This window comes from Amia ocellicauda, chromosome 8, assembly GCF_036373705.1.
Source record: "Amia ocellicauda isolate fAmiCal2 chromosome 8, fAmiCal2.hap1, whole genome shotgun sequence".
In the NCBI taxonomy this organism is placed as follows: domain Eukaryota; kingdom Metazoa; phylum Chordata; class Actinopteri; order Amiiformes; family Amiidae; genus Amia; species Amia ocellicauda.
The window spans coordinates 2,420,218-2,434,594 of NC_089857.1; the positions used below are offsets into that span (position 1 = coordinate 2,420,218).

Consider the following 14,377-nt stretch of genomic DNA (forward strand, 5'->3'; position numbering starts at 1 on the left):
TAATCAATGAAGACACTGACAAGATCAAGATCTGCGAAGGAGTGCATCAAGGAGACACAATCTCTAAAACTCTTGATGGCAACTCTTGAATTTCTTGGAATTGACTTTGGACTGGGAATAAAAGGAAGCAAGTTAAAAGGAGGTTATTTTATTTTTATTTTTAATGTATTTGTTTTTTCACCCCCAAATATTTTCCCACATTGAAAGTGTGGAGTAGGCTGTGTAAAGCACTGGGGAAAAATCTCATTTAAATTTGTTACGATTTCAGGTTGTAACACAACAAAATATGAAAAAGTCCAAGAGGGGTGAATACTTCCTATATGCACTGTAAAAGCCCAGTGTTTTTCACTGACATTGTACAATTTAACTTAGATAGAAAACCTGGCATATTGGCTATCAGTGTGTAGGTGGGGTTTGTTTATCACCTTACACACAGGCTTTATAGACGGTTCTCCAGGTCCCTGGTGTGCATTGAAAACTGAAGCTGCTGAGTCATGTTTCAACAGAGCGAGACTGCCCTGAAGTGCTGAGTCATGTTTAGCAGCACAAATGGCCTATGTGCATTCCTCCTTTGCTGTGGCAACGCCTAGCCTAGCTGAGTGCAAGAAGAGTAAGTCTGTGGGAGTCTGTTCTTCCTTTTGCTAAAGAAAAGGCACAGTATGGTGCAGAGTGTTTATAGCTATATGTTTTTCCAAGATGACATTCAGGAGTCTGTCTTTTTAATACATACATATACTGTCCAGTATATTTACATTAATTAAAACTGTATATAACACTTTTCATAAAGGAAATATACATATATAAATCATTATACTGTGTAGTACAGTATGTCTCACATCACACATTAAACCTGTCCTTTACCTGTCTGATACCAATGCAGGCTGGATTTCTGTTACTGCTACCTTGCCCTCCTGTATCTCTTTGTGAGATCATATCTGGCCTGCAGATGCTTAAAAATTCCTGGCCTCACTCCAAGAGCTCGCTTAGTTAAAAATGAACACAGTGCAGAGCCCTTTCAAACTAGAGGGAGCAGCCAAGCACCCAGCGGAGCAGAAGCAAAGACATGCATTTGATAGATTTCCGCACTGTTTCTTCGACCTACTTAAGTTTGTCTCAATTATTTCAATAATTCTGTGTGTTTGCTCTCCCTTGTAGAAGGTAAAAATACTCAGTGGAGTTCCCCAGTCTCCCCGGCTCACATATAGATGATTTGCTTTTACTGTGGTTTCCTATGAGTTTACCATCCATTTTATTGTGTTTTTCATGAATTTCCCATGATGAATAAACCTTGGAGAAGTTCAGTACTTTTGCTTTAGGTGGGTGTTTCAGTTGTCAGAACTCGTGTTATACATTATATATTTTTGTTACTACTACTGGGAGTTTGCTTTTCCTTTAACAGAGAATAAAAAGTGAGTGGAAACCAGGGAGAATGGTCCACAGTGTACTGAGCTGCCAGGAGAGCCAAACATGTTTCCCAGATGCTTTCCCTCTCGACATGAAGAGTCTGCTCTGAGTGATAGCTAAACCACAGAGTTATCAATCACAGCTTCTTGGAAGGAGTGACTTTCATTCTCTCCACAACTGAGCAGTATCTCTCCACTTAACTTTCTCCATATGAGCTTCTTCACAGGGCCTGCACTCTCAGTGTGGATTCTTAGGATCTGTTTGCAAAAGTTAAAATAACTATGACATGTACTTGCTTGGAAATGCTGCCTTTTGTTGTTCAGACACAACATGCCACAGTTAAAACGGTTGCTGTATAAGAAAGCCACAAGGTATTAAAACTTCTGAAAGCAATGACTTACACATCTGACAGATTAAGCTAGTCTCATCATCAAATCCCAAACAATTTTTTGTTCTATTTTTAGGGAGCAGGCTGGGTTATTTTCACTGTCTATAGGCAGGTGTTGCTTTATTTTAAAGGGTAAATAGCACCATTTCTAATATCACGGTTATCTATCAAGTCGAGATTCTTAACCAAGGGGGATGAGACATTGCACGTTACCATGGGGAACTCACTCAAGCTGCTTATAGGCCACTGTGTGCTGTTACTTAGCCAAGCTATCCTACTCTGCCTGCTTTAACTAGTACGGTGTACAGCAACTTAGTCACTTTTTGCCATTCAACAAGGACTCCCGTCAGACTCACGTCACTATTTTCCCTCAGCTGTAGACTTACTCATATGATTATCTAGCTAAGTGTGAGTTAGCATACATACAGCGGCTCTCAAAAGTATTCACCCCCCCTTGGACTTTTCCACATTTCATTGTGTTACAACATGAAATCAGAATGGATTTAATCAGAAGCTTTTGCCAGTGATCAACAAAGAAAATGCCCATGTCAAAGTGAAAAATATAATCTGCAGAATTGTTCTAAATTAATTACAAATATAAAACAGAAAATAATGTAATGCATAAGTAATCACCCCCATCAGTCAATATTTGGTAGAGGCACCTTTGGCAGAAATTACAGCCATGAGTTTATGTGGATAAGTCTCTACCAGATTTGCACATTAGAAATGGGCAGGTAAGACTCAGGTGCCCTGCCCGTGCCTCCACTGCCAGAGATCCAACACGCCTGGGATAGGCTTCCTCCCCCCTCCCGACTAAGATGGAAGAGAGCAGTAAGTCTGTCCCCGGGAACCCCTGCCCCCCCCTTCACATTTGGTGCAACATCTACTGGACGCTAACATCTCCCAACAGGTGGGTTCGCTGCTCTCCTCCTTCTCGACAGCCTGGGTCCACAGTATCCCATACCCATTTGGGTAGTATTCTTAATTTGAAAGATAACGATACTTTGCAAATGCAATCCTGGTTATCTGAAAAAGAGAATATTACACAAAGGCTGCGAGGTAAAGACAATGAGTTGCTGTGTGCTGTTCTAGTTACAGCCAGAGGGAGGGTCTGCCTGAGTGGCAACATAGAAAAATAAAAAATCTGTCATGGGATCCCCATAGTAACATACAATGCTCCATCCCCCTGTGGGTGGAATTCTCTTTTTGAGATAACCAGGGTTGTTTTCGCAACCTATCTTTTTATTCATCTTTATGTGTTGTTATAGTATATAACTAAGAAAGTTTCAGTGTTATAATGTACACTACCGGTCAAAAGTTCTAGAACACCCCTATTTTCCCAGTTTGTATTGAAATGTAAACAGTTCAAGTCCAGTGAATAACCTGAAATGGTACAAAGGTAAGCGGTAAATTGAAAAATAATGTACATTTCAGAGTTATATAGTGTGTTACTACACCCTCTTAAGCATTATTTGTCAGTGTTACACGCAGTTCCTGTGCATAGAAGTTACACTGTATTCCTACAATGCCCACATCGTTTGAAAGCTTATTCTCTTGGCTACCAGCACGTTTCATTCTCAAACTCATCCAATTTACAGTTTAAGTGTCGCCCACCGTCATTCAGAGCCCGGGGGTTAAACACGTAGTCCGCTCCGGCAGGGGGGGTTGTCTCATTCAGACGGTCACAGATCACTCAGTTTCGATCAGATTTTTTTGCCTATAGGCTTGTTTTGTTCAGAACAACCTAACGATTAATCCAGTATATTATTTGATGTTCTGTCAAGCACAGAGAAGTTCAGATCCATTATAAAAACCAATTTATTCACATCAGAGAATGCTTCACATCTTTTGGTGCCCTACCAGAGGGCTTTGTCAGCTTAAGGGGTTACAATTTGTTAAACAAAACAATTGCATTATTTATTTTTTATCTCCAATTGTTTATTTGTTCAATGCTTTAATTTCAGAGTACATTGAAACATTAAACTGCATAAATGTAATTAAAAACTGCAAAAATGTATGTGTTCTAAAACTTTTGACCGGTAGTGTATATGTAAGAAATAAGTAAGAAAGTTACCTTGCAAACACACACTGTACCATACATTACTGTGCATTAGCCAATTCATACAAACCAGTGTAGGCAAGTGGCATGATCAAGTGATGTAAATGCAATGTGATCAGACTTTGTTTTTTTTTCCTGTTTTGAATGTGTGTTAATTTTCACAATCTCCTTTGTGGATAAATCTCCTCTGTTGTTGGAAAGCAGAAAGAAATAGTAGTTTTTACTGTTTTTCCCACAGCTGTGGAAACAGTGACACTTCATGTTATCTATATGGAAACTATAATTACTAAATAAGACCATAAAAGTTCCAAAAGCTGTTTATATGAAAAGTCAGTCTGGAAGAGTGGTAATGTATCTTACTTATACACTATAACAACACATAAAATGCATAAAACCTTGATTTTAAAAATGGCGCTACTTACCCTTTAATTGGCAGTTTTTTTTTAATAAATTCTAAATTCACTTACAGGAAGTAGTCTGTATAACTTACGCAGGCATAATACTAGCTCTTTAAGGAAGGACAAATGCATGTGCTCTGAATGCATGAATCACTGCTTAGCTCCCTAATGCTCAACATCTGTGCTCCATTGCATTGGGTACAATCCAAAGCTTCAGCTCAAATTACCACAGCCCAGAAGTATTTTCTTAGCATAGAGCTTCCTGACCTACTTCTGCAGAGAAATAGCAGCAAGACAGCAACAAAGCTCAATGGCAAGGTTCTTGCACACAAAACAGCTTCCAGGTTAGTGTGCCAGCTTACCTTCTTAACAGAACAACATTGCTTTCTTTTCTTTTATTCTCCCTCCAAAATATATCTTTAAATTGTGATTTTACACCCATTTTTTCATTGTCTTTATCCCTCTGTCTTTCTTTTTGAGATCACACGTCTGTACTGAAACATTTGGAATGTATCCTGCTGGTAAAGTTTCTGTCCAGGAAAATCTTCTGCCCGTCTGCTCTGCTCGGCTCTGTTTTCTCACTATCTTTCCCACTGGAAGCACTTTTCAGATGTGTGTGTGATTATGTCGTTGAGTTGACATGCCTGAAGCGACAGGAGACTACTCTCTCATGGTAGGGATAGGGAAGAGCTGGCTGGATTATTGCAGCATTGTTGTACCAGTGATGGCAGCCACTGGCAAACAGCACCTCCACAGTTAATAAAGTCCTGCAGTCCACTACACAGGCCTGAAATTCAGTCTCTGTGGTCACTGTTGATGTTATACTTAAATTATGAGTTTAAATTAATTTGTATGTGTGTGTGTGCGTGCTTGCATGTGTGAGTGTGTGTGTATAACACATAGCTCTGTAAGCAATCCCCTCTTCTTCTATTTTATTTCTTCATCTTGCTTATTTTGTTTGTGAGTTTGTCATATGTGTGTAGGGTACCATATTTCTGTGTGCTTGCTTGCTTGCTTAATACATTATTAACCAAATCAAAAGTTAAATTACAATATTTAAGTAGTACAATTATAATGGAATGTAACCTACAGTTAAGGGCACTGATTTTGGGCTTTCACCCAATAACCTGATTTCTACCCCTGAATGCCATTTTCAGAATTCAGATTAATCCTGAAATCTCCCCGAATCTTGAAAAGCTGTCATTGAATTTATGCATGATCACTTGTCTGTGATTGAAATGAAGTGGAGACATGACTATAAACTGAATTAGGCTAGCTGTTACACATGTGACTTCTAGTTATATTTACTGATTATCATTGGACATTGGGGTTAAACCTGAAAATTCCCAGAATCAGTGGAAAACTTGCACATCTGTCTGTTTCAAACGTAGAAGAGGAATATGGCATTTCTATTTATTTGGACAGTGCCTTTTTGACAACAGATTTAGATTTACTTAATTCTTTCTCTCCTTAAAGAAATGGTTGTTCTCCTTTTTCAGGGTATTCTCCTGCAGTTATTCCTGCAAACCTTAAGAAAAAGGGAAAGAAAGAAATGGAAAAATAGCTCCCAATGTTTTTCTAGTCTGTTAATAGGTATCTATAACCTAGTGCATTTATTTTTGGTGGATATGTTTATCAATTTGTTTCTGAATGAAATCCCATTTCTACCTGAATATATATTTTTTTTAATTAAATATCATATAATACAAAAATAATTCGATTTTTTCAATTTAAAATTCTACCAGATTTTTTTCCTTTTTTTCCTTTTTTTCTATATGGGGGTGGGGGGGATTATTTTATTTTTTGCACAGTTACATGCAAATACACACACCTTAGCCATCAGTGAAGAAAGCCTGTTCGTCGACTCTATATGGTAGATGTATCTGAGAACTTAATTCTTAAAGAACACTTTGTATTTGGCTCATCTTCCAGCATTATAACTCTAACATGAGACACCAAGCTCTGAAATGAGGAAGGTGAACCATGCACCCATTGTAATCAGGCCCTACTTAATGCACGGGCTTACTGGGGCCCAAGCCAGCAAAGGGCGCATGTGGCTTGGGGAAAATTTGTTACAAAGTATTATGTATCTATGTCATGTTTGCTCATGGTGGGACTTGCTCTTGTGGGTGCAGGCAGCACTGTGTCTGTGCCACCTGCCAGCCTGCAATGCACTTGGGGGAGGGGCAGGGGCAGAGAGGCGCAGATGTTTGATTTTAGAAGGTTGATTTCCTACGTGCCAGGGTTAAAAAAAAAAACAGATATTACCAAAAAAAACGATTTCTATGATTATGATTGGTGAATGGAAGCTGGGGGGGTGCACCCAAGCCTGGGCTACTATTGGCACTATACATGAGCCGCTCATAATGAGCAGTCTTGAAAGGAGAAAACATATAAAACAAATACAGAACTTCAAGTAACCTATTAAAAATAAATAACATATTAATGACAACAAGTGATAATATATGTCAGTACAATGCCTAATAATGATATCCATTCTATTCTCGTTTAATACATTTCATATTGCCTAATAGGCTCTTTGAGCTGTCACTGTGCTTAGTCCCGCTTTCAATAAGTAAATTACCAAATCAGTTGCATCATATATGTCCTACCTCCAAAAGGCAAGTAACCAATCAGACATCAGAGAGCTTGTGACAGGTTATAATTGTTTTAAACACAAAACTAGGGAATGATAATACTGGAGTTTGGAAATGTTATGCAAGCAGCGATCGACTGTATTGTGAAATGAAAGTAAGATACCATTTATATATTTTATATATTGACATTTTGCATACTGGCATTAACAACTGTACGTATTGCATTTTGATATTGCTTTCATTGTTCCAATGTACACTTGTCAACAGTAATATTGATCGTTAATACTAACAGTATAGCCTAGGCTACAGTATAGATTCACTATAAAACATGATCAAGTGTCTTTGTTGGTAGGCTTACAGACAAAAGTATTTAACGTTTCTCCAATCCAGCAAACATGCAGTTAAGGCTTAACTAAACTTGTGTGTGTAAATATGTGTGTGTGTACGGTATGCGCTAATATTAAGCTACATACCTACCTAACGTAATATTTTCTGACTGTAATGCATGGCATATTCTTGCATTTTAATATGATTATTACAAGAAAATATAAGGAAATAATTGCCCTGCTCACAGAAGTGTATTGGAGAAATATTATGATGATGGTTGGTTCATGTAGCCTATTATTACCACATATTTATTTATTTATTCCATCTCGGTGCACTTCGTGGTAGGAACAGCCGTGAGGCATTGTTGTTGAAAGTGCAAACATTATCCAGGTATTGTTTTCACAGAAATGCCTAAACGTTAGCCTGCTGATGTTTCTCTAGTCTGGGTTGGAAGTGAATATGAGCACTGTCGCCAATTAGTTTTGTCAGTGAAATAAACAATGGGTGCATGTTTATGGGAAGCTTGAGGAGTACTAAAGCATGTGAGTTGAATTCATTTTTCCATTTAGTATTATTTTATGGATATTCTGTTGTGTAGGCTGGATACAATAGGCTACATAAGTTTAGTAGCAGCCTGTGAACTATGCACTGAAATTAGTTTTCTCGATTGCATAGCACATTTCTCCTAATTGAATGAACTTTTTCAAAACAATTTACACACACCCCAAACTGTCACACATTTGGACATAATGTCATAAGTCCTTAGCAAAATGAACTCAGACTGTTAAAACAGCAAATACATGTCACAAGAATCAAATCAGTCCATCAAAACAGTATCATTTGTCATTTAATGAAAAGTTATTTCCATCAGTCATTTCAAAATGGCATAATAAATGCTAATTATGAGCATCAATATAACATGGACAGCCCTGAGTACATGCTCTCTTTGTTGTCCGCTTGTTTGTATAATAAAGCGTAAATGGCCAGTAAACATTTCACCCCAGCATGAGCTGTACTCAAAGACCAAAGTAGAAATAATTTCACTCAACAGCAAAAAATGCTTTGATAATTTGTTTTACTATATTCAGTTACAGGAATGTTTTGATACATTAAATGAAGCTGGAAATACTTTACAGTAAATATAAATCAAGTCCTCTGAAGATACTCAGGACCAGGATGCCAGAATGAGGCATATCAAGCCTCATCAGTTCTCTCTCTCTTCAAGAGCATATAATTCTATTGTACAAGAGGTCGGGGAAACAATCAGGTGTGCTGAGGGCCAACAGTAAAGAACACCTTCTCTTGAGATGCTGCAGACATGGAAATATTCCCACCTCTATGGCCTGGCACACTGACTGTGGCTCTGTGACCAATGAGGCTCCTCCCATGTCTGCTCTCTCTGGACAAATTTAATCCTGCTTCATCCACGTATATGAATACATGTGGCAACACATTTGCCTCAAGGGAAATAAAATTAACAAAAAATAATTTTGGTACTGTATGCAACTAAATATTGTAAGGAAATGCTATAACTATGAATAATGAACTTCCCAAAGCTACAGATATATATAAAAATACTGCTCCACAGTAATACTGCAGCTTTTGAACTCTTCACAGCTCCAAAGACTGTTACCAAGCATTTTCATCCATTTATGTATGATGTAAAATATTTTTACCCTGTTATGATTTTTTTAAACATTTCTCTTTCAAGATAATCCCAGTTCTGTGTTCAATCTACAAATTAGTTAAAAGCTTTGAAGGAAAGAAAATGCCTAATTTTACTTTGTGTGAAATATTGTTCTGTCTTCAGTGCTCTCATGTTTTACTGTTTCTTCTTTCCCTTTTAGAAATGTGCTACTACATAAGAATATGAAATAATTAACTGTACAAACAAGGGATGTCTCCAGACAGTGGGGCAAATATATGAGAAAGTTTACACAACTAAAAATACAACAAAATATCAAATTAAAGAATCTGTTGTGCTTTAGCTGTATTCATTTACATACTTCAATACCACCCAAAAACAAATATTTCTTCACAACCCTTATTAAATGTAAGGATTGCTATTCACATTTCTTGTTTCTTGTTTAAAGAAAAATGTCTTTTGTTTATTTTAATAATAATAATAATTATTATTGTGTTTAATTTCACTTTGGTGAGCAACCCAAGACAAGCTAGGCTCTAAACAGCAGGGTGCCCTAAATCTTATATATTCAGACATTTGCAGACCTCAGAGCTTTGATAATCCCACTGCTCCTCTGTTCTGCAGGGCTGGAGAGGGGAACGTGGAGAAGGCTGGTCTTGTTCTGCTGTGCCATGGCTGGATTTATCTGTAAGTTTTGGCACTTAGGGCATGATAGTTCATCTATGCAGATGCACCAGATTTAAAATGTGGTCCGAAACCCTGCTTGCAGTCATTGTATTGATCATAAAAGTAAGCAAAGTTTAAGGACATCTTCAATTATCAGCTGTTAATCATTAATTTTGATTATGGTTTAATAATAACTTTCACAGTTGATCAACAATTGATTAACTCTGTATTCTAAAATATTTTTGAATTAAAAAAATAGTATCTGCAATGTATAAATCATGCCCTATAATTAGAAGTTGTTGATCTTGTTGTAAAGTTGTCCAATTTGTTGTCCATTTTATTTGTCTTCTGATTCTGTCAAATACAAAGTGACTAACCTCTTCCATTTGTGACATGCTTCAACATGTTTAATGATTTCATGATTTCTCTATTCTTATTAACTTTCTTATCCCAATAACACTCTCTGTCCTCTCCATCTTTGTAGACTTCCTGAAGGCGCAACTGCACCAGAGAGCAGCAGGGGAGAAGCCTTTTGTTACCTATCTGTCCACAGCGAGTGGGAAAAAGGTGGATCCCCTCATCAATGTGACATCCTGGGGTGCCCCTATTGTGTGGGGAGATAGAGAGGAGTCCCAGCTGAGGAGAATGGAGTTCGCGGACAAGGGGGTCACCACAGGCCTGGCAGTGTTTGTCATTGGGAAGTATTCCCACTACCTACAGAAGTTCATTGTCTCAGCAGAGAGGTACTTTCTGGAAGGACAGGCTGTGACCTACTACATACTAACAGACAACCTGCGAGGGATCCCCAATCTAAGCTTGAGGACCGGTCGTAAGCTCAAGGCCTTATATATTGCAGAAAGGCCAGAGTGGGTCCACCTCTCCAGGACGAGAATGTCCCTGCTGAGTAGCAGCATCAAGGAGTTCATCAAGAATGAGGTGGATTACCTCTTCTGCATGGACGTCGACCAAGTCTTCATCAACCGGGTGGGGGCTGAGATTCTAGGGGACCTGGTGGCCACCTTCCACCCAGTGTACTTCAACAGGCCCCACTATACATTTCCATATGAGACTACGCTGGACTCCAAGGCCTATGTGGAAGACTCAGAAGGGGATTACTACTACACCTCTGAGCTCTATGGTGGTTTGTGCTCTGAGATTTATGAGCTAGCCTTGCTTTGTTCCCAGTTCATCATCCAGGATATGGAGATGAGTTATCATGCTTTCTTGTTCGAGGAGAGCTACCTTAACCGCTTCTTCATCAACAAGAGGCCCAGCAGAATCCTCTCCCCAGAGTACAGCTGGTGGGATGCCCCAGAGACATCAAACATTCAAGTGAAAAGGATCCTCTCACTGCAGAGGGGCTGCTTCCAGGACTCTGAGTCTAAGGGTGCCAACTGCTATAGCACTTGATGCAGAGAAATGAAAATCTTAGGATGAATAGTAGAGGAAAACATTTATAAAATCATAGGCATGAAAGGCAACAGAAATACCTGGGATTCTTTTCCCTGAATCCCTGAATGTAGTTGGATGTTGATATGAGCTTCATGCAAATGGGAGAAACTATAATGTAATACACAACATTGAAATATCCAAAGATTTTGGACTGAAGATAACAAGAGGAGATTTTTTTTAACAGCATAACAGCATGACTTTTCTACAGTGAAAACAGTTTTTTCTCAATTGATATGACACATTTCTCTAAACTAAGGTCCATGCTCTCAAAACAATCAACACAGCCATCTAATCATTTCGCAAAACTCATTGTACATTTTCATTGATTTCACACAAATTACAAACTACATATACCATTTTCCCCAAACACTGCACAGAAAACTCCCCAAACCAAGGTCCATGTTTTCCAAACAGTTAACACAGCCACCACCCTTGACATAGTAAGCAAAACTAACACAACTAACTAACTTTTCTCAGTTGATTTGACACATTTCTCCCAACTAAAGTTTTATGCTCTCAAAACAGTTAATACAACCATTGAAACAGACTCATTTGCAAAACAGCTCAATTTCATTGCAAAATGAGAGTCTGTTTCAATTGTTGTATTAACTGATTTGAGAGCATAAACCTTTAGTTTGGAGAAATGTGACAAATCTGAAGAAAAATTCTGAATGGTTAAAATCTACATCTACATGTATCCTTTTCATTACAAACAAGCAGCCACAGCAACAACCTTTAATGATACATTGCTGATGAAGGTGTCCCCAAGATGTTTCCACTTGTTTTGATGTACATTCTCTCTTTTCCAGGTCACATGAGCAAATTTGTCAATTTCACCTTCTCATCTTCCATGTGATCTTCTAATTTAATTTTCTTTGCATCCATTCTATGGTTTCCTTTGTCCATCTTTTGTATGTTTTTCTTTGAATGTGTCTGGCTCACTGCCATTCTAACATTTTCTCTCTTTCAATTATGTCACATATTTTTGTTTCTTCTTGGAACCATTTGTTTTTCCGTGTCTTCTTGTTATTCCAAGCATGCATCTATCCATGCTTCTTTGTGTTATTTCCAGTTTCTATTAAATGTTTGTGCTTAGTGACCAGGTCAGAGCCATAAGTGAGTACTGACAAGTGTGCACTGATCAAATACTTTTTCTCTTCAAGCAAATGGGTAGATTGACTTTCCAAAGTATGCTGTACTCCATCTCAAAGTTGTTCAAGTAAACTCTTGATTATTTTTTATTCCTAGTCCAAAGACTTGAACAATTATTCAAAGGAGTATTTTCATGAAGAGTGTTGCCGTGAATAATTTTGGAGAGATTGCTTGATGTACTCCTTTGTAGATGTTGATCTTGTTCGTGGCTTGGTGGAGTCAGATTGCTCCTCATTGAGCCTACCTAAACACATAACATGGGTCCCTCTCTAAACAGATATCTAACTCAAGAAGTATGTTACCATAATCCAAATCAGAATTTCTTCTTTGTCACTATGCTCTCTCCACTCCCAGTTTCTTCTCTTGCCTCACCACAACAGGAAGCCAGGTGCTTCCTTGCTTTATAAAGGGGGAGCCATTCAAGGTGGGAATAGCGGTCAGCTGTTCTCCCTGGTAATTTTTCCTCTCCCAGTTCAGGGCAGTTCAGGGCGGTGCCTCACCATGTTCCTCAATGTTTTGATTTGATGATGAGTTTGTATATATTGAATCAAATGCTTTCTCGTAGTCCTTATAAGGAGTCCTACAAATTCTCCTGCAGTTACTTGTCATTTGTGATTCACCTAGGTCTTCTTGTTGGTCATGAAGTATACTAAATAAAATCTTCAGCTCTAATTTGTACCTCAATTTCCTTTTCCTACCCTTTTGCATTTTCACCGGTTTGCACCAGGGCAATGATGATTATTATTAGTATGTATGTGTAAATCCATAAAATTGCTTTTTACTCAGATATTCACTACTCCTGATCGATGTCGATCATAATCCTCCTCCTAGCATTTGTTGTAATTTCAGCCATGTTACGATCTTTACCAAAAAGGTGTCTTTCTTGTTAATCACACAACAAAGAAAAGCGGTGAGCAAAATAACTATAACAAATAATATAAAAGTCAACAATGCCGATTTGATCTCACACTTAAATAACCTTTGATCCACGATGTAACAGAAACAGTCCAATACCAGGGAAAGAGGTGTTTGACTGGTTGATTTTTTTATATGTACAAGACATAGTTCGGTTTGTTTTTTTTACTATTCCTTCACTGACATTAAATAAACAAACATACACATTAATATTTAGCTAACTAGCTATGTGAAACCGTGAAAGTAATTTTTTATTGTTAACTTGTCTTGCCTTGTACTTCCTGCTTCTCGTCCTGAACCTTGACTACAGAATTTCAAATGTATATCTATGTCACCACCTCACGTAAAACAAACCAGTGCTTTAACATGTGTATGTCACCTTACATGATTTTTATACAATACATGCAACATTTATGTTTGGCTTTGCGTACCCATATAAGTCAGATATTACAAGAATACACTATGAATCTTATATGTGAATTTGCTGCCATATGTATTATTTATAAGTTTCAAGTAGAACATATAACAATCTTCTTAGATTTTGATATATTTTTTCCATATGGGCAGGAGGCTGCCATTGTAGATACAGCAGTTTCAAACAACTCAGTATGTTTGAAAGAGATCCAGACTACAAATATATAAGAACATAAAATATTTCAGAATCTACAAAGTGTCAGTCTGGCATCTACTGACCAGATCTTGAATCAACACCAACTAAGGATGAAACAGCTAAACAGATACCTTTGGAAGGAACAGTGAAAGAGTGAAGGAGATTGGGTTCCAGTATGTACAGGTCAGGGCTCACTGCAGACAGTTACAATGGCTACCCATGTTCATTTTGTGTTTCCCTTGAGGCAAATGTGCGTGATTCAATTGGCACAGAGTGAATAGACATGGGAAGAGCCTTTTAGGTCACACAGTCAGTGACTGACAATAGAGGCTAGGCTTTACTCGTAATCAAAGGTTCAGGCAAAAGGTCAGGTGATCAAACAAACAGGATGGTCGAGGAAATCTAAAGGTTGGTGGTCGAAGCAGAAAACACAGGACTGTGTGAGGAAGTTGTCCCCTATAATAATTGGGATGAGCAGCCCAGGTTTAATTAATTGGCAATGAGGTGAAAATGAGGTGAAAGCAGGACAAGGAAGACATCTGGATGGCACTTCCTGTTATCTTTCAAGTCGGAAGCACTGCCCAAGGGGGGGGGGGGTTTCTGCGCACTTCCATAGGAACCCAATCAAAACATCACTCTATCAAAGCTACCATTGGCCCCTGTGCCCGTCACTCAAACAGCGGCAGTCAAATCCGAGACCCAGCCGCCCGGCCTATGCCGGGCCTCATTCTGTCATTAAGAGAACTCGCCCACATGAGGGGCTA

General features: G+C 38.3%; 1 protein-coding gene across 1 annotated transcript; it reads left to right on the top strand.

The window, feature by feature from the left end:
* The first annotated feature begins 4,373 nt into the window (after positions 1-4,373).
* LOC136755328 (globoside alpha-1,3-N-acetylgalactosaminyltransferase 1) lies at positions 4,374-12,760 on the top strand. The gene is made up of 3 exons (XM_066711814.1): positions 4,374-4,593; positions 9,443-9,505; positions 9,969-12,760. The coding sequence occupies exons 1-3, from the start codon at positions 4,560-4,562 to the stop codon at positions 10,892-10,894; spliced, it is 1,023 nt and encodes a 340-aa protein (XP_066567911.1). The 5' UTR covers positions 4,374-4,559; the 3' UTR covers positions 10,895-12,760.
* Positions 12,761-14,377: the final 1,617 nt, after the last annotated feature.